The sequence below is a fragment of the Agrilus planipennis genome, unplaced genomic scaffold (assembly GCF_000699045.2).
Source record: "Agrilus planipennis isolate EAB-ADULT unplaced genomic scaffold, Apla_2.0 scaffold206, whole genome shotgun sequence".
NCBI lineage: Eukaryota > Metazoa > Arthropoda > Insecta > Coleoptera > Buprestidae > Agrilus > Agrilus planipennis.
This window is the reverse complement of record NW_020438979.1, coordinates 374,093-393,801: the sequence shown is the minus strand read 5'-3', so window position 1 is coordinate 393,801 and position 19,709 is coordinate 374,093. Positions and strand designations below refer to the sequence as shown.

The window sequence follows — 19,709 nt, the reverse complement described above, 5'->3', positions numbered from 1 at the left end:
AGTGGACCTTGTTGGAGCATACGTAATCCTAAAATGTAGCATCGTACTACAGATGGCGTTTACCGCGCCATTTGTGGTATTTTCTAAAACGCGCTGTTAAGACAGCAGGTAAAAGTTGGTCTGTGTTCTGTCGGAGCTGTCTGCGAGGCGGTGATGAGATCCAAAAAGATCGAAATTGCGATCCGCGACTGGCAGTTTCGACGGAATACAGACCACTTCGAATTATTTTATTCGGATATTTATATTCTTCAATGTTTCAGATGTGTATGATGATATCGAAATCAAACAAACGAATTTATAAACCAAACAAAGGAAACCTAGTGCTTTATTTCAAAAATTTGCAATTACTGAAGAACGATCGGTGGGGTACCAATATTCTAATAACATTTTTACAACAGGTAACAGAATAAATCGCAAACGAAATGAGCAAATATTTTTTCATTGCATCCCAAAAAACACTAGGCTTTGTAGATATCGTTCGATAAGGGTTGAAAGAGAGACGTTTCCGACAGATTCGAAGAAACTTTCTCTGCCATCGACAGTTTCTTTTCTAGATCGTTTATTTTTACTTGACTTTGTAAAATTTTTGTTTTCAGTTTCGCAACTTCGCCGATATGAACCTTTTCTCTTTTCGTAAGTTGCTCCACAAATTCGTTGATTTTTTTCTGAGTATCTTCAACGTAGGTCTTATTCTTCTCCTCCAAATTGTTCAAGTTGCTTTCGTATTTTGTGGCTTGCGAGAGTAGAACATCTTGGTTCTTCTGGAATCCAAAGATAATTGTTTTCGCTCTCTCGTATTTCTCCAGCAAATCGTTGAAAGCAAACTCGAGACAAGCCAAATGCTTGCACACCAAATTCTTTTCCTCCTCCAGTTTCAAACATCTGGAAAGCAAGTTTCCCAACATCTTTTCGTAGTCGTTCAATAAATTGTTTATGCCTCCGATGTCGCTCAGTTGCGACAATCTGTCTTCCAACTCTTTGTTTTTGAGTTCTAGCTTTGTGTTGTCGCCTTTTAATTTATCAATTTCTTCTCTGAGTTTTTGTACTTGATTGAGGTTTTCTGTTGCACCAGCTGCGCTAACTTCTAACAGAAAATTATCCTTTTCCTTTAGTTCTTTCTGTAAGGTGGTTATGAGCAAGTCTTTATCCCTCATCAACATCCTAAATCTGCTGGAATCACTTGCAATGATGTCGCGAGACGATATTGATCCTAAATCTTTCAATGGAGATACTTCCTTCACGTGATGAATCAACTGAAAATGATTTACTAATATACAACATTCGACAGTTTATATCTATTACAACATATACCTTCATAAAATCCATAATAATAATTGATCTTTTAGTTGATATGTTATAAAGGATTTTATGATTCAAATTTGGAATGGATTGAGTTGGAGAATTTCGTGATCGCTGGCTCTTTAACACCGACGAAGGACTTGACAACGAGATTTACGTCACTCTTCAACATCTACTGCATTGAGTAAGTAGTAATCAACTGGATACATTTCACTTGATATTTTGTTTGACATTGACAAACTTGTCATAAGAATCCTTCTACTAGCAACAGCCTCCTTGGTGTATCATAATTTCAAGCATATCTGCTCTCCTCTTCAATCTCCAAAATCAAATCTTCCTCCCATATATCACTTTATAATCCTTGAATCATTAATAACTTTGTCTATTTTATGTGAATGATTATAAAATGTATTATCCATTCTATAGTCCACCTTCTAAAGACGATCTTCAGTTGATATTCTTGAGTTATATGAATTTTGGAATAGAAACTTTATTCCAAAAAGGTCAACGATTTTCCAAGATCAACATTTCAAAACTGGTTTTTGCAATGTTGAATATCTACTACAAGGTACTTTTACATAAAACTGTAGTCTTTTGTTTTTGGATTTTATTCTTTTTCTTTGACTGTAGATGCAGGAACTTTTCGCTGCTTCCGAATATCAGTATTACAGTTTCAGTCCTCACGATTTAACCAAATGGTTCAGCAACATTTGGAGTTACAAATATAATGACGACGAAAATGTCGAAAATGGGCTTTTAGAAGTAAAATAGTCAATAATGCAGTCCATATTATTATCCTCGCACTATTTTTTTTTATTGTAGACTGTGGTTTATGAGGCTCAAACAATTTTTAGAGAAAAACTTTTAAGCAATGAAGAAAAACAAACGTTTGACGCTATTTTAGGGGAAACTTTTGAACATCTTGGCGCGAACCGAGAGTTTTTGAGAAATGTTAACAGCAGATTTTATGTTCCTTTTAAACAGGTGTTGGTAAATCAAAAGAGAAATCGTCTTGCTCGAGTTACCAAAGAAGAATGGACAGAGTCAGTAAAAAAGGCAATTAGACAGTACGGTAATTAATAACATTTTGGTCATTTAAAATACATTTGGACATTGATTTCCTTTTTCGTTTAATACTGTAGAAAACGACGAAAAGATCCTGAATGTTTCAATAACACCAGAACTTCTTTTTGTATCGTCAATTGTTGCTAAATCTCTTTCTGAGCCTTGTGGAAACATTCTTCTAGCCGGATCTTCTGGTAGTGGAAGGAAATCCTCGGCAAAAATTATTTCTGTTTTACAATCGGCAAAACTTGTTTGTCCAATTTCATCAACCAAATCGTCGTTTTGTGGTGATCTCAAAATGGCAAGAACTATTCATTTCTTTATCATTACCTTTTAACTTTTACATATTACGTATTCAGGCAATGCAATTCGTAGGAGTCGAAGATCAACCGTTGTATCTTTTAGTAGAAGATTTTTTACTTCAAAATGCAGAGATTTTAAGTATCCTTAATGTCCTTATGCAGTCTGGAGAGGTATAATCTATATTTATTGACTAAATTACCTTTGTAATATTAATTTGATTGGACGTATAGGTGCCAGGTTTATTTTTACCTGCTGAACTTGAATCCATTACCTCTGGTCTACGAGATGACTCAAATAATTCGAGTTTCGACGGAAATTTAGCCCAATATTTTGCTCAAAGTATTTCAGTAACACTATCACATTAAAATTGAAATGTTTAAAATCGTATTTTTAAGGGGTCTTGAACAATCTTCATTTTATAATCTGTTTGGATGCAGACAATCACGAATTGACGAGCATATTCCAATCTTGTCCAGCGTTAGTCCAACGGTGTTATATCATGTGGTTACCAAAATGGACACAAGAAACAATGCAAAATACACCAAATGTTCTGATAGACAAGTGATTATATTATTTATTACGGTTTTAATGTGAAGAGATAATAATTATTTCAAATATTTCAGCTATAACGAAAAGCTAACATTACAATCAAACAAAGTAGAAAAGATTCACTATTTCTTTGACATCCACAAAGTAGCAGAAGAAATAGAAAATTCTCCTTTCCACTACGTAACCCTTATAAGAACATACATTGACTTGTATACTGAAAATTTGGAAACTATTTTAAGACAACAGAAAAAGTTGCAGGTGGGTATCGCTCCATTAAGAAACGATTTTTCTTTAATTTGCAAATGTCTTCCGTAAGGGGGGAGTGTCTAAATTAAATGAAGCCAAAAACGTGGTGAGAGAATTGAAACTAAAAGCAGCGCAACAGCAAGAAATTCTATCAGAAAAACAGGCCAAAGCCAATTCAGCTTTGGACATGATCAGCAACACCATGAAGAACGCCAATGACCAGAAAAAGGAAATGGAAACTTTAAAACAGCACACGCAGGAAGAGAGCATTAAATTGGCAAAACGGTACTAATTTAGAAATAACAAAATGCCTTTTCTTTCACTTATGAATGCGTATAGGAAGCAAGAAATAGAAGAAGAATTGGCAGAAGTGAAGCCGCTCATAGAAGAAGCAAGAACCGCAGTGGGAAACATAAAATCTGAAGCACTATCGGAAATTAGGTCGCTGAGAGCACCCCCGGATGTGATTAGGGACATACTTGAAGGTGTTCTACGTCTAATGGGAATCCAGGACACTTCCTGGAACAGCATGAAGAATTTCTTGTCAAAACGTGGTATCAAAGAAGACATAAGGTATTTGGAAAAAATCATAGAAATACTAATGTATCTGATTGGTTCTTTAATTATTAGGTCGTTTGACGCCAGTAGAATCTTGCCAGAAAACAGACAAGCTGTAGAACGTTTAATGAACTTGAAGAAGGACTCGTTCAATTCAAAACTCGCGAAACGTGCTTCGGTTGCAGCAGCGCCTCTGGCCACATGGGTCTCAGCGAATGTTCGATACTCGGTTGTTTTGGACAGCATCAAACCGTTGGAAAGAGAGCAGTACAAATTGCAAAAGTAAAACAACTGAAACAGTAACAAATGTCCCGTACACAAAACAAAATCTAACGTCTTTTCTAAATTTTTTTCAAGGAATTTAGATAATGCCGAGTTTCAATTGGAAGGTCTCAGTGCTGGTTTGACAAACGTGGATGCCGCGGTGGCCAAACTTAAAGAGCAATTGTCGACTTATACCAGAGAAGCTGCCGAAATTGAAATAAGCTTGAAAGCTGCACAAGAAACATTGGACAATGCTGAAGGTCTCGTTGACAAGCTAACTGGTGAATACGAGCGATGGCAGGAACAGGTACGACTAAATAATTGTCCAAGATCATAAAAATAGCAAAATATTTTGAATTTTCTCATCATCATCATAACGTCGTCAGTCCTAAGATCGGACACGCACCTCCATTCCTTGCTATCCTGAGCTAATATTCACATTTCTCTAAAACTAAAACGTCTTAAATCCCTAACTATTTGCGAACAGTTATCTAATCTAGGTCAATCTCTATTCCTCTTAAACTCCTGTTTCTGCCTCTAACATGTCTCTGACTAGACCTTCATGCCTTAACAGGTGTCCTACTAACCTATCTCGCCTATTTCTTATTGACTTCCATAGAGTCCTCGTCTCTCGTATTCTTCATTTCTAATCTTCTCTTTCCACGGTATCCTCATCATCCGCCTATAACACCACATTTCGAAGGCTTCTAACCTTTTCTTTTCCGCAGCGCCCACCGTCTATATTTCGCACCCATACATCGCCACGCTCTAAACATACACCTTTAACAATCTGTTTCGAATTTCTAAATTAATCGTTCGTGAGCATAGAAGTGACTTCTTTTTATTGAAGGCGACTCTACCCTACAGTCTCTCCCTCTGCTTAAATCCCTACTAAACTAAAGACAAAATGGTTTGACTAAACTTCTGTGGAGTTGAACCAACTGCTTTTCAACAACTTTCGTCAATTTCTTTGTGTGGCTAGTTTTGCAACCAATATTGTTTATTTTCAGATCGAAAAGTTGTCTCAAGACATACTCCATCTTCCTCCGAATTGCTTGCTAGCGTCCGCGTTTGTAGTTTACTTGGGGGGCTGTGGCAAATCGGAGAGAATGTAAGTACCCTAATAATGATTTAATTTAGGACTAAATAATTTAATTTAGTAAATATTTCTCGATAAAGATACGAAAACAAATTTACAAGATTTTATATGGTTAATTCTCTTTTAGTTTTGAATTAAACATGACCTATAACTTCAACTAATCCTAATCCTAATTAATATTATAAACGCGAATGAATTTGTTTGTTTATTACTATTTCACGTATTAATTACTCAACCGAGCGTCATAAAATTTTGTACATACACTGTCAGGGGTAGAGAAGAGGACATAGGGTACCTTTTATCCAGAAAAACAATACCGTTCCCGAAGAATAGAAAAAGTAGTTTTATGTAATCGTCAATGATTTTTGACACGTATTTAGAACATCAACTAGAGTGAAGCCGCGGCTAAAAGTTAGTTACTGCAGTAAAAATAAACAGTAAAATAATTCGAAGTGGTCTGTATTGTGTCGAAACTGCCAGACGCGGATCGCGATTTCGATCTTTTTGGATCTCATTAGCGCGTCGCAGGCAGCTCCGACATAACACAGACCAACTTTTACCTGCTGTCTTAACAGTGCGTTTTAGAAAATACTACAAATGGCGCAGTAAACGCCATCTGTAGCACAATGCTACATTTTAGGATTACGTGTGCTCCAACAATGTCCGCTTGTGTGGATATCTACTTGTTGAAAACGAATCCCGGCGTAGCCAACCTGAACATGATAGGCACGTTAGCGTAATCGAATAAAATAATTCGAAGTGGTCTGTATTCTGTCGAAACAGCCAGACGCGGATCGCGATTTCGATCTTTTTGGATCTCATCAGCGCGTCGCAGGCAGCTCCGACAGAACAGAGACTAACTTTTACCTGCTGTCCTAACAGTGCGTTTCACAAAATACTACAAATGGCGCAGTAAACGCCATCTGTAGCACAATGCTACATTTTAGGATTACGTATGCTCCAACAAGGTCCGCTTGTGTGGATATCTACTTGCTGGAAATGAATCCCGGCGTAGCCAACCTCAACGTGATAGTCACGTTAGCTTAATCGAATAAAATAATTCAAAGTCCTCATGCTTTTAAATAACACCCGTAGAATAAAGACTGTACCGACTTTTATCAAACACACCTCGTAAACCTTACGGGATTCCGCTTGCATGCATTTTTACGGACATTGTTTGTAATGTCGATTGCTAGGCACTTGTAACATACATGTATGCAAATGCAAGGTACATTTTACGTTTGTGTGTTAATAAAACAACTCGCCAGATTGGACCAGATGAATGAAAAAGTAATAATAAATGTGCAGCACAACATACGGCAATGTTGTTCATAATGAATTTGAAGAAAACATAAGAATTTCACTTGCACCAACTCACTGTGAGGTAAGTAAACTCCCTAGATATGGTATAAATATAAAGTAATTACCTTTTAATCATAATAAAGAACCATTATGTTTGCTTCACATAAATAATATTTACGAGTAATTTTTATTACTCTTACAATATAATATTTTTCTTTTATTAAGTACGGACCCACTTTGCATTTTTGTAACTTTACTAAAGTTGAAAACTCGACACTTTTGTTCAACGTTTTTATTTATTATACATATATACAAGGTTTGTCCGGGAAGCAATGGGACTGAGTCGATTTAAAAAGATTTATTGAGCCAATCGTTACAATTCTTTAAAAACTTTCAAAATAGGCTCCTTCTGCGTCGATGCAGCGCTGCCAGCGCGATTTCCAAGCAATAAAGGCGTCACGGAAGGCATTCTCCGGAATAGCCTTAAGAGCCGCGGTGCATGCCGCTTGGATCTCCTCTGTCGTCTCAAAATGCTTGCCTTTCATCGGCCTTTTCAGGTGAGCAAACAAAAAAAAGTCCGGGGGGGGGGCACATCTGGGCTGTAGGGCGGCTGCGGAAGCGTTGGAATGCCGGCCTTGGTCAGGTAGCTGTCCACAAGAAAGGCGATGTGAGCCGGGGCGTTGTCGTGGTGCAACTTCCAGTCGGCTGCGATGTCTTGTCGGACCCGATTGACCCTTCGTTTGAGTCTCTTGAGCACTTCCACGAAAAACTTGGCGTTGACGGTTTATCCAGGAGGAACAAATTCATTGGTGGATGATGCCTTTCATGTCAAAAAAGACAATGAGCATCATTTTCACTTTGGATTTGCTCATTCTTCCCTTTTTTAGGCGAGGAGACGCCGGCTTGTGCCACTCGGAAGATTGCCTCTTTGTCTGGGGATCATGCTCAAAGATCCATGTCTCGTCACCTGTGATTACGTTATTCAAAAATGGGGGGTCACTTTCACACATGTTTAAATTTTCTTGGTACACTCTCACTCGCCGCAATTTCTGGTCGTCAGTGAGCACTTTTGGGACCATCTTCGCGGACACCTTGCGCATGTTTCAATGCTCCGTCACAATGTCATGAACCACAGATTTTGGTAAATTTAATATCTGGGCAATTAAACGAATACTTAGTCGACGGTCTGAGTTCAAAACTTCGCGCACACGAGTCACATTGTCGGTGTTTGTCGAAGTCGAAGGTCTTCCAGCACGGTCTTCATCGGCGACCTCTTCCCGGCCCTCTGAAAAGGCCTAGTGCCACCGAAACACACCACTTCTTGCTAAAGCAACATCTGGGTAAGCCTGCTTGATCATATCAAACGTCTCTGTCGCAGATTTAGCGAGTTTCACACAGAATTTAATCGCGTACCTCTACGAACGCTGCATTTTCGGCTTGCACACTAACAGAAACACGTCGCGCAAAAAGCCTGTTCTAACTCTCCAGGTGTTCGGAGAAAACTCACTAGCCGCTCGTTCGTTAGCTAGGAATGCCCTCTACCGAATCCAGTCGTTGCGGTACAGTCGCGGCGGAAGGAAATCAGTCCTATTACTTTCCGGACAAACCCTGTATATATAAATAATTTCTTTGTCTTTTATTATTTATTTTAATGACATATCGACACTTTTTGTCATTATGAAACTTGAGTTACAGTTTTTGCAATTGTCAAATATTTTTTCTAAATGGCATTTGCTTTTTTTTCGTTCTCGATTTGACCGCAAAGGGGTTTAAGGTGTTTTTTAGATAGGTGTAGCATAACTAGAAAGGAAGGAAACATGAACCGACTGGGCAATTTGTTTCAGGAAAGTGCCAGGAAAATAAATTTGTTAAATGAAACACTAGGTCGAGGTTCTAAGATCGAGGAAGAGACAATCGAGTGGAAAAAATCAAGTAATATTATCAATACTAATAATAACAATAATAATAAAAAAAATAAAACGAAAACAAAATTCAGTTCTCACCCGAACTATTTCGACTCGGAGGACGACAGTGACAATGGCGAAAAGACTGTTAGAAAGGGACACGATTATCGTAAACAATTCAACGTGAACAGAACGAACTGGTTAAATTTGAACGGATTCAGAGATCTTACGTTAAAAGGAGCAAATTACAGTCACCTAAATCATAATCACAAAGTCACGTTTGAGCACTTTAAAGCAAAATCATACGTATCTTCCACAGATGAATCAAAAATAACGATACCAAGCGAAATATCATCCTGCGATACCCTAATAGCTAAACGAGAAAATTTGGACGTACTGAAAAAAGATGCGCTCAACATGCAACTCCAACTCAAAGAGAAAAAAAAGGGCCATGGGAAAATCGATCCGAATAAAAAAGTTACTCAGTCGAAATTTAGAACGATGAAACAACCTGAAATACAACACAACGACAAGATAAAATCCCGCACCACATCTTCGGCAACAGTGAACATAAACGGTAACAAGACATTTTACATCGACTGTCACAAGATGCTTTCGCTGCTTGAAAAATCTATTACTTTTATCGAAAGCATTGAACAAATAATCGACATCGGTATAGAGCCTCCCGACGGGTCAGAAGACTATAAAAGAAAACGCAAACGTGCTGTGGAATTTGCCTCCAGATTTTCACGCAATTACCTCTACACCCTCGGACGTCAAAGGGCGGACCTTTTGAGGCTTACCAGCTGCGGTAAACACACTTACCGTACGAAAACCCTGACGGCACAAAAAATTGTGTCAGCAAGCCAGATAATCCTGCAGGCATTGCAAGCATATCTTCATTACCTCCCTTCGTGTCTGCCCGATTCCCTCCACGAGAAACTCCAAGAATTAATAAAGCACAGCCTAGAAATATGTAACGTGTACAGCTCGTTTGTGGAAGACAGTCCATACGTCAATGACAAAAGTCGATATCTTGTCGAATCTTTCCGCGTGAAATTCGGAAATTGTTTAGAAAAATTGCAGCAAATAAGTAACAACATTATGGAAAGGAACAATAATCTTCCCTTGGCATGTACGAAAGTATCTCTGCACAGTACCAAAGAGAGCGTGAAATCGCTCCAACTGAAGAAAAAGAAGAAAGCCCTGGCGGCCAGACTTTCCATGTACAAAGACACCACGGTTCGAAGAGATGCACCGTGGAGGAAAGCCGTCGAAGCTTTGGCCAGACAAAGGCTGAAATATAGCCACGTCAAATCGCGGTACAAAACATTCGTTCCGAAACACAGACAATCCGAAGAAATGATAGAGGTGCAAAACAAATTTCCCCCTCCTCAACCCGAAAGGAAACCAATACCACACATGCTGAAAAATACTCCTCTGTCAACCCCTGTCAACGAAGACCGAATCACCACCATGGTGGAACTGGAAAACAACCGGAACCACAAAGAAGTTCATCAGCATGACAAGAAACTGCAAGATCTGATAATCAATATTCAACAACTCGTCCAGGAAATTGACAAGAAAGAAGACAGCAATAAGAGTACCGCACTTCTAAACGGTTTCCTCAAAACAAACGGAGAGAAAGTGGCAGACAACAATCCCCAACACGAATCCTCTGTCATTTTAGAAAATCTCGCGTTGCAACTCCACAAATACTGCAACAAAGAGAAGCAAACAATGGAACAGAAGAACGACGAAAACGAGGACAAAATCCACGACGACGAGTTGAGCAGAGAAAAGAAGAAAGGAAGCAGAGATAGTCACAGGAGTTTAACACCGAATAAAAAAGATAGGATTGTTTCAATCACCGGCCCGAAAAACGCCAAACTCATCCACATGGTGCGAAACGAGGATGATGCTAGCGAGGTCGAAGCGTCGAGAGAAAGACATCAAGAGATTGATACAAATAATTGTAATGATCAGGCACCGATGGTTTGTGGGGATGAAAAGCCAAAAAAAGTACAAACAAAAACAAAGGGCGGTCTGATCCGATTAAAGGCTTCGCCACTAAAACAATTGGATTTACTGCCTAAAAACGAAGTAGTCGAAATAGTTAAATATAAGGTGAATTATAGTAAATTTTCGAAATGCAGTTGTATGTATAGAAAATCGTCGAAGATGCAGCCCTGGATCCTGCTGCGAAATGTATCCGAAAAATTGTTTCGCGAATTATTAATGTCTATTGTTCGAGAGCTGGAAATGCCGCAGCTCCTCGAAAAAATGTATCTATCCGAATTTCAGTAAGAAATATATTTCTTTATACGTCTGCAGTGCATAATTTTACCTTTTATTTTGAAACATGACGAAATGCTACCTACTCATAAATCGAACCGACAAAATACCTAATTTACTGAAATTTGAAATATTAACCTGAAAATTCATTTTTGAATTTTTTACCCACTACACGCTACCTCAAATTAATGAGGGAAAAATTGTTGCTGTTGACACACCCTAACTCACTTCTAAAAGTTGTCTAAAATTGTACCTATGTTTAATCATAGTATATTCAGTATATCTAGTTACATTAGTTCGACGGATCGTTAACCTTGTAGGTCGGTTGGTCGTTGTTGCTGTAGTACTACCTCGCGTAGTTTAGTGGTCAGAACATTGGTGCGTAAAGCCAAAGGTCCCAGGTTCGATTCCTGGCGGGAGTGACAACAGCAACAATTTTTCCCTCATTAATTTGAGGTAACGTGTAGTGGGTAAAAAATTCAAAAATGAATTTTCAGATTAATATTTCATATTAAACTAACTCACTTCTAAAAGTTGTATGTTATGTTTACTGAATTTTGTTGTTAATTGAAATATTTGTGATTATTTCTACTTCTTAGATTTTATCACACACACACACAGTTCTTGAACTGAAAACCATTCTTAATGAAATAGAACAAAAATAAGTACCTCTTGGAGTAGATGCCAAGCAGGATATTATTCATTGTTGAGACATCTCATTTTTGAATCTATACGTACACATGAAATAGATAATACAGTGACAGTTACGTTTCAAAAAATTTTGACTGCTAAAGCAATCCAACCGCTTCGCAGCAGTAATTAAAGATTTTCAATGAATTTTATATGTAAGAGATCCACAAATTACTTAGTATTAGGTATACTTCGTTTACTTTCTGTAGCGATGTGACCTTCAGTTTGACTGGCGCATAGTAGAAAAGAACAGCACTAGGCCAGAAAAGGAAGGAGACAACTCTCGGCCAAACTCTTAACCGGTGAGGAACATATAATCCGTACAGTACTGCACGGAAAAATTGACTATTTTATCAACTACAATTGCATTGCTCAAATGTGCTGTTATTGGTACCATTTACTACTAAAAATATCAACGAGATGTTTATTTATATTTGAAGACATATTAAAGGCTTTAACGCTTGTTTTCGACTCGCACTACTATTCATGATTGAACAAAACTTTTGGCAGGTACTGTATGAAAAAGTATGTTTAATGAACAAGAATCGAGAGTAAAATGAGCTTTTTTCTCACTATGTACGATTTTGCCAGCGCGCATCCAAGACATTGGAAGGGGTTGTCGCTAGAGAAAGTAAATGAAGTATACCTATCGCTCTCCTTATGAGTCATCTTCTGATATCCTTTTCCCCTTAGCAAATATACGGTATATCTTAGCATGCTAATGCTTGTGTAAATATGTCGTAAATGCAGCAACTTGTGCATACGCGGCTACGGCAGAGGCTGCAGAATCTTCTACATTAAGCAAGAACTCACGTAGCAACGTAGCCAAAGTAATCAATCAGCGGGCGAGGCCACTACTCGTAATGCCCGGAATCCCCACTCTCCAACATTTCATATAACGACCGTACAGGCACGTTACAGTTTACACCACTACAATAGTCGTTGAAACACGATTAAATAACTCAATAATTAGTGCCATTATACTGTTCCATAAATCCATTTTGTTACACGTCACACATAATGGAAGAAACAATGAATGATATGAAGAATCGTTTTGATAACCGACTGAATCATATACTGACGACGAAAAATCAGAATTCGCAAATTTTTACAAGAGCCGTGTATCTGAATAAAGTGGAGAAAGTGAAGCAGTCGAAGGCGAAGCAGGCGGGTAAACAGCCACAGGATTATCATCGTTTACGAACATACGACGTAACGTCGGTTGGTAACGAGGAAAGACTAATTGTTCCTATAAAAGAAGGCGATTCCATGACAAAGTATTACGTTTATACCGAAGAAATATTCCAAATACTACACGAGACTCATCTCGCCATCGGACACGGTGGCAGAAATCGTATGGAGAAGGAGCTGAGCAACAAATATAAAAATATCACCAGGGAAATTATCGTGATATACCTGAATCTCTGCAAAGTGTGCCAGAAGAGAATGAACGTCTCGAAAAAGGACTTCGAAGTCGATCCCACCGTTAGTAGCGAGATGAATTCCAGATGTCAAATCGATCTCATTGACATGGAACCTCATACCGATGGAGAGTACAGATTTATTCTCGTTTACATAGATCTTCTTACCAAATTCGTACAACTAAGACCACTAAAAACAAACGCGATCAAAGAAATGGTGCACGTGATTTTGGACATACTGCTAATTTTTGGAGCACCCTGTATATTACAAAGTAACTATGGGAGAGAATTTGCGAAAGATATCATTGCAGAACTGAGCGGTGCATGGAATGATTTGAAGATGGTGCATGGTAAAGAAACGTCCACTGAAAAAACGATCCAGGATATTAAAACAATCCTCAGTTCCTGGTTGGAATCGAACAACACCGAGGAATGGTCTAAAGGGTTGAGATTCGTACAATTTACCAAAAACAGGGAACACCACGCGGGTATCAACTGTAGTCCTTATGAAGCTTTGTTTGGTTCGACGTTGAAAATGGGACTGAAATTTTCCTTACCCCTTGAAACATCGAATAGCATCAATTCTGAAGAAGACCTGGACTGGTACTATTCGTCAATGGCAAAAAATATTTACTAAAGAGTATACCCCTATTTATTGTATTGTATATCATTTAATTATTTGTCAATGTATGTAAATGTTGAAGAGAATTGTTAGAGTTAGAAAGTATTAGATACAAGTTATTGAGAAAGTTATTAATAAAAATCTAGTAATCAAGTCAAATCAAAACAGTCAGATACGGATCTCGATTTCGAACTTGTTGGATCTCATCACAAACTACCGGCTACCTAGAGATAGCGTTTTATGAAGGACCCCAAATGGCGTGGTGAGCGCCATCCGTGGTACAAAGCATATTTAGAGGATTTAAGTATGTTCAACAAGGTCCATTTAGATTGATGGTCATCAACTTCCTGACCTGAGTCTACGGCATAGCTCACCATACGTGATAGGCACGTAACCAAATCGAAGAAAGAACTTCATGGTGTCTATCTTATTGGATATCATCAGCACGTCGAAGTATCGACAGAATATTGACCACCATGAACTTCTTTGTTTGATTTGGTTACGTGCTTATCACGTATAGTGAGCTACGCCTTGGATTGTTTTTTTTAGCCTTTTTTTATAACAATATTGTTGATACAAAGAACATTAATAAACTGCTCAACCCCTCCGTAATCAACACTATAGGCAAATATTTAGTTCATCGTACACTAATCTTAAGCTAAGATTGAGGACCTAAAAATGGTACCTACTGTTTAACGTTTAGGGGACATTTCCTTGAGAAAACCTACCTTTTCAGATCAATTTTAAATAAATGGACGAATATATTGAAGAACGAGTACGACATTGACGACTTTTCCATTGAAAAGTTTTTAAGTTCGGAAAGGATAAAACTCCAGTGGCTAACGGAAGGTCTCTCTAGTGACAAACTTTCTATACAAAACGCCATCATCTTACTAAACGTAAGAAATAATAATTACAATTATTTGCTTCTGTTTTATTATAATAATAATTTATATACTTGTTTATCAATTTAATCAAAATCGATCTCTCGATTTTAGACAAAGTTATGTCCAGTTGTAATAGATCCATCCTCAGAGGCTATAAAATGGTTCGTTGAGCATTTGAAAAACAAAAGTGTTGAAAGAGTAACTCAAAATTGTTCTAAATTTATAACCACTCTTGAACTTGCAATTAGGTAATTTAATAAATCTATATTGATATAATAGCGAAGAACAGTTTATTTATTTATTTTTTTTTAATGTACTTTATAAAAATACAGATTTGGAAAAGTATTAATCGTAGAAGAAATAGATACAATATCGCCAGTACTTTATCCCATTGTGAGAAAAGAATTTTCCTTACAAGGTAAGTGTATTCCTGGTGTAAGAGTATTGAGATAATGAGTGATTTATTGACTCTCAGGACAAAGAAAATTGATCGGAATAAACGGCAAATTAGTTGATTATCATGAAAAGTTTTCGTTGATTTTTGTAACTCGCAACACACAACTGAAGCTACCAGTTGAAATAAAGTCATCAGTAAATCTGATAAAATTCGTAACAGCACAGGAGGGACTAGAAGGTATTTTTTTTCAGTTTCCCAATTTATTCAAAGAATATTAAATATATGTAAAAATGATGACTTACCTATAGTTGGCATGTAAAATATATGTAGCTGCACTAACGATTTAAAATCTTCTGAAACAAAAAGGAAAGTAGTGTTATAATTTAATTTATTTAAATGGCGTTTATAGAACAATTACTGAATTCGGTTATTCAGAAAATAAGTCCAGACCTTGAAAAACGTAAAAAAGATCTGCTGTGCCAACAAGAGGAATTACAAGAAAAACAAATACAATTACAGGACCAATTGCTAGAAGATTTAACAAATTCATCTGGTGATATTCTTCAAAATAAGGTTCAAGTTTCTGCTCGGTTTGTATATTGTTACGTTTTATTGCTGTCTTCTATTAATGCAGGACTTGATCGTTTCTCTAAACAAAACCAAGTCCGGATCTGATGCGATCGTTAAAGCGCTTGAAGAATCAAGAAAAATTCAGGAGGTGATGCAAGCGGAATATGATGTTTATAAAGAGATTTCAAACTTTGGAAGTTTCCTTTATTTTTCAGCTATAGATTTTTCAAAAATAAACGTTCTGTACTCACTTTCGATCAAGTCATTCACAAGATTGTTTTTAAATACGTTACCACCTTTCGAGGTACAAAAATTATCGCTCAATTTTTTAGTAGATAGTTCTTTAACATTATTAATTGACAGGATGACGAATATGATATAAATTTGGCTAAAAGTGCTTTAATACAGGCCTTTTACAATTACATGGGTCGTGGTGTTTTTAAAAAAGACAGACTGACTTTTGCGTTGTTCTTGACCCGTAAATTATTTCCAAAAGAAATTCCCGAAGAGGTAAGTTATCGTCATATACAAACAAATGTTATAGATAACCAATAAATGTTTGATACAATTTCTTCTTAACTTGCCCATTAAAATCTAAGCAATGGGAAATATTTTTGGGAAAAACGGCAACCAAAAGAAGTATCGAGCTTGAAGAAGTTCCCCAATGGATACCGAAACATTTATCTCAAAATGTTATTTCTTTACAAGTAAGTAGAAGTAGGTTTTGTGTAAAGTGGTTTCTAAAGTATTATTATAAGAAATTAAGAGTAGATTAAAATTAAATAATTATTTGGGGTGTCAGTTACTTCCAGCCTTTTATAAAATGTTAAGATTAGATGACCAAAAGCTATGGGAAAGTTTTATTCAAAATACAGATTGCGAGAACTACTTTCCACAACATACAAAGTATTCTGATTTTGAAAAAGTGCTATTAGTTCAATGCTTCAGACCTGATAGACTTCTTACAGTATTGACGAGTTTTATATTTCGACTAACAGGTGAATAAATTTTTTACTTTCCTTATTTTACATTTATGGTTTGCTTTGTTTAAGGTCTTAGAAGCTTGCATCCTGAGATACTACAATTTTCGAAAATTTTCGGAGAATCTATTGAAAATGAACCAATATTGATAATAACCAGTTCTGGTAATGATCCATCTGTAGAACTTAAATCTTTAGCTGAACGAACTGTTGGACCTCAAAAATATGTTGAGGTAATTATAGTTTTTTCTCTTGTTGAAAATCCGCCAACAAAAAATTAAAATTTTATTGATTTAGTATTTTAATGGGGATTTAATATGGTTTGGGACATTGATGAGGGTGGCATTTAATGAAAAGTCCTCTAGAACAAAGACATGAACTAATAACTGCAGTGGTTTTGGCGGGTACCCGGCTATCCGACACCCGGCAAAATCACTGTGCGGTGCATCAATAGTTTTTACTTTTCAAAATGATACTTTTAGTTATTATTAATTATGAAAGTACCATTAAGGTGTCTTTAATTAAAAAAAATGCTTCCGTTTCCTTTGTTCTTAAGATTTCAATGGGTGAAGACGAAAAAGATGCGGTGCTGACCACTCTGCTGGAAGCTGCAAAGCTAGGAAACTGGCTAACGTTAAAAAATTTACATTTAGTAACCACTTGGTTGCCAATTCTTTGCCAGAATCTGCAGAATATCGAATTTCACAAAGATTTCAGGTACAATAGCGAAACATCCATGCACTATAAACGTATACAATTTTTAATTTTCTTAAGACTTTGGTTAGTAACGGAATATCACAAGCAGTTTAGTCCAGTTTTGGCTCAAAATTGTTTAAAAGTCGTTTTCGAAGCACCCCAAGGAATCAAAAATAACATCCTGAGAAGTTTCTCGAAATGGGGACCATCATATTTAAATAAATTAAATCCCACAGGATCTAGGATATTTTTTATCCTTGCATGCATCCATGCTGTTTTACAAGAAAGGAGGACTTATATACCACAAGGTATAGTCTCTTTATGATACTTAAGTACAACTGATGATTGAAATCTACATTAGGATGGTCAAAATGGTACGAATTCAGTGACTCAGACTTGTCTACGATAGTCCGATTGGCGGAGGAAATATGGAAGTCGCAAACAATCGCGCTGGTGTGGAAATATCTTTATGGATTATGTGCGGATGCTGTATATGGAAGTAGAATCGAAAAAAAGGAGGATCGAAAAATCCTTAAAGCCTACTTGAAACAATATTTAAATGACGAATGTCTCAGTCACAGATGGCGTCCTTTAGGATTAAACGCACCCTTGCCGACATCTTCTAATTACGACGTAAGAACAAGAAGAACTATGTTTGTAGAATTAAGAAAAGTTGTGTCGCACTAGAAAACTTAAAGAATAATAAGGGGCCAGGTGTAGATGGGATACAGGGGGAAATTTTAAAACATGCAGGACAACCGGTTACAGGTCGTATGTTTAAGCTAGTTAATCACATTTACCAGTCGGGAAAAGTTCCAGGTAGTCAGACAGGAATGCACACTGTCACCGCTACATTTTAATCTATACATCAAAGACACGATCAACATCATTAAAGATAGTACAACTTTAGGGATAGATATAAAGGGACAAAAGATTAGTATGCTTAGATTTGCAGATGATTTAGCAGTATTAGCATCTAGCAAGGAGGAGTTAGAGATAGGTTTATATAAAATAGAAGCGATCAACATCATTAAAGACAACTGTAGGGATAGATATAAANCGGTATTGACAAAACAATACTGTATGAAAATAAATGAAAGTAAAACAAAACTACTGGTAAACAAGAGAAGAAAAAGTAGGGAAAGAGCGAATATAAAGATAAGAGACGAAAAATTAGAAGAAGTGGCTGATTTTAGGTATTTAGGAAGTCAGATAAGTCAGAATGGAAGGAGTAGTAGGGATATAAAGCAGAGGATAGCGCAGGGTCGAGTCGCCTTAGATAAAAAGAAGTCACTTCTATGCTCGCAAATGGTTTATTTAGAGCGCGGCGCTGTACGGGTGCGAAACATGGACGATGGGCGCGACGGATAAGAAAAAGTTAGAAACGCTCGAAATGTGGTGTTACAGGAGAATAATGAGGATACCGTGGATAGAGAAGGTTAAAAATGAAGAGGTATTAGAAAGGATAGGAGAACAGAGGACTTTGTGAAAGTCAATAATAAATAGGCGAGATAGGTTGGTAGGACACCTTCTTAGACATGAAGGTCTAGTCAGAGACATATTAGAGGCAGAAAAGGGAGTCAGGAGGGGTAGAGGTAGACCTAGATTAGATTACTGTTCGCGAATAGTTAAGAATGTGGGATGTTACAATTTTAAGGAAATGCGAAAATTAGCTGAGGATAGGAAAGAGTGGAGGTGCATGTCCAACCAGTCTTAGGACTAACGTTATGATGATGATGATGTATCGCTCTTAGTAGATCAAATATTGATTAATTTTTTGTCGTCTCTTTTGAAGGAATACATAAAATCAATTCAGCATCTCAACAATCGCGATTTGGCAGTTTATTTTGGTTTGCCTGAAAATATAGAAAAAGCTTTGGAAAGAAATACAAGCGTTCGTGTCGTGGAGAAATTGAAAGGTACTTATTTCGTAATCCCTGTTTTGTTAATCACTTACGTATTAGATGTTCTATTTCTAGACTTATATATTGGAGGAAATATGCTAGCGAGTGATGTTTTCGCAAAAACTAACATAAACAATTGGCAAAAATGTTTGGTGCCGTACATGTCCCTGTGGAAAAAATTAAACCAAAACCATGGATTTATAAAAGAAAACGTAGACATGTTGCGTTGCGAAGGAAATCCGCTAGAAGTGTTTATAGCGGAAGAATACAAACATGGGATTTTACTGTCGCAGAGAATTCACAAATCCCTTTCGGCGTTAAACAGTGTATTAAAGGGCAATTCTGCACCAAACGACGAAGACAAAAAGATTGTAAGCGATTTTCAAAACCATAAGGTAAGATTTCTTCCCTTTGTGGGTAATAATACATTCTGAGGGGCAATCAAGTTTATGTAGACACACGTTGGGGTATAAGGGGAAGACAATTAATCTTACTTAAGATAAGAACTGTAAAATAATTAATAATTCACAAATAAGTCATGCATCTTCTGTAAAAGTAAGAAATAGATAAGAATGATCTTTTGTTGCAAAACAAATATTTCTAATTTAAAATACATCACGCATTTTGTAACTCACTTTTGAGCCCACTAATTCTCATT

The 19,709-nt window shown here is 36.9% G+C and overlaps 4 protein-coding genes across 4 annotated transcripts in view; 3 read left to right on the top strand and 1 right to left on the bottom strand.

Annotated features, from left to right (window-relative positions):
* The window catches only part of LOC108740388 (cytoplasmic dynein 2 heavy chain 1), a 35,318-nt gene that overhangs the window by 12,656 nt on the left and 2,953 nt on the right, over positions 1–19,709 (top strand). Inside the window, exons 38-67 of the mRNA XM_025975527.1 lie at positions 261–398; positions 1,347–1,483; positions 1,726–1,867; positions 1,930–2,061; positions 2,122–2,371; positions 2,442–2,665; positions 2,724–2,837; positions 2,898–3,006; positions 3,063–3,228; positions 3,291–3,474; positions 3,533–3,747; positions 3,802–4,035; positions 4,093–4,302; positions 4,378–4,591; positions 5,295–5,395; positions 14,354–14,516; positions 14,616–14,752; positions 14,837–14,922; positions 14,980–15,138; positions 15,311–15,474; positions 15,536–15,775; positions 15,835–15,981; positions 16,071–16,178; positions 16,274–16,469; positions 16,524–16,684; positions 17,008–17,168; positions 17,226–17,455; positions 17,509–17,780; positions 18,943–19,066; positions 19,127–19,446. Coding sequence (XP_025831312.1) covers positions 261–398; positions 1,347–1,483; positions 1,726–1,867; positions 1,930–2,061; positions 2,122–2,371; positions 2,442–2,665; positions 2,724–2,837; positions 2,898–3,006; positions 3,063–3,228; positions 3,291–3,474; positions 3,533–3,747; positions 3,802–4,035; positions 4,093–4,302; positions 4,378–4,591; positions 5,295–5,395; positions 14,354–14,516; positions 14,616–14,752; positions 14,837–14,922; positions 14,980–15,138; positions 15,311–15,474; positions 15,536–15,775; positions 15,835–15,981; positions 16,071–16,178; positions 16,274–16,469; positions 16,524–16,684; positions 17,008–17,168; positions 17,226–17,455; positions 17,509–17,780; positions 18,943–19,066; positions 19,127–19,446 — 5,238 coding nt within the window. The remainder of the gene's footprint in view (positions 1–260; positions 399–1,346; positions 1,484–1,725; positions 1,868–1,929; positions 2,062–2,121; positions 2,372–2,441; positions 2,666–2,723; positions 2,838–2,897; positions 3,007–3,062; positions 3,229–3,290; positions 3,475–3,532; positions 3,748–3,801; positions 4,036–4,092; positions 4,303–4,377; positions 4,592–5,294; positions 5,396–14,353; positions 14,517–14,615; positions 14,753–14,836; positions 14,923–14,979; positions 15,139–15,310; positions 15,475–15,535; positions 15,776–15,834; positions 15,982–16,070; positions 16,179–16,273; positions 16,470–16,523; positions 16,685–17,007; positions 17,169–17,225; positions 17,456–17,508; positions 17,781–18,942; positions 19,067–19,126; positions 19,447–19,709) is intronic.
* Positions 310–1,398, bottom strand: LOC108740397 (transforming acidic coiled-coil-containing protein 1-like). Its single transcript, XM_018474697.1, has 2 exons — positions 1,312–1,398; positions 310–1,253 (listed from the first exon to the last, which is right to left on the bottom strand). Exons 1-2 carry the CDS (start codon positions 1,324–1,326, stop codon positions 459–461), a joined length of 810 nt encoding a protein of 269 aa, XP_018330199.1. The 5' UTR covers positions 1,327–1,398; the 3' UTR covers positions 310–458.
* Positions 8,332–10,918, top strand: LOC108740393. Its single transcript, XM_018474694.1, has one exon. It carries the CDS (start codon positions 8,503–8,505, stop codon positions 10,894–10,896), a length of 2,394 nt encoding a protein of 797 aa, XP_018330196.1. The 5' UTR covers positions 8,332–8,502; the 3' UTR covers positions 10,897–10,918.
* On the top strand, positions 11,499–14,331 carry LOC108740396 (KRAB-A domain-containing protein 2-like). The gene is made up of 2 exons (XM_018474696.1): positions 11,499–11,729; positions 12,268–14,331. Exon 2 carries the CDS (start codon positions 12,595–12,597, stop codon positions 13,630–13,632), a length of 1,038 nt encoding a protein of 345 aa, XP_018330198.1. The 5' UTR covers positions 11,499–11,729; positions 12,268–12,594; the 3' UTR covers positions 13,633–14,331.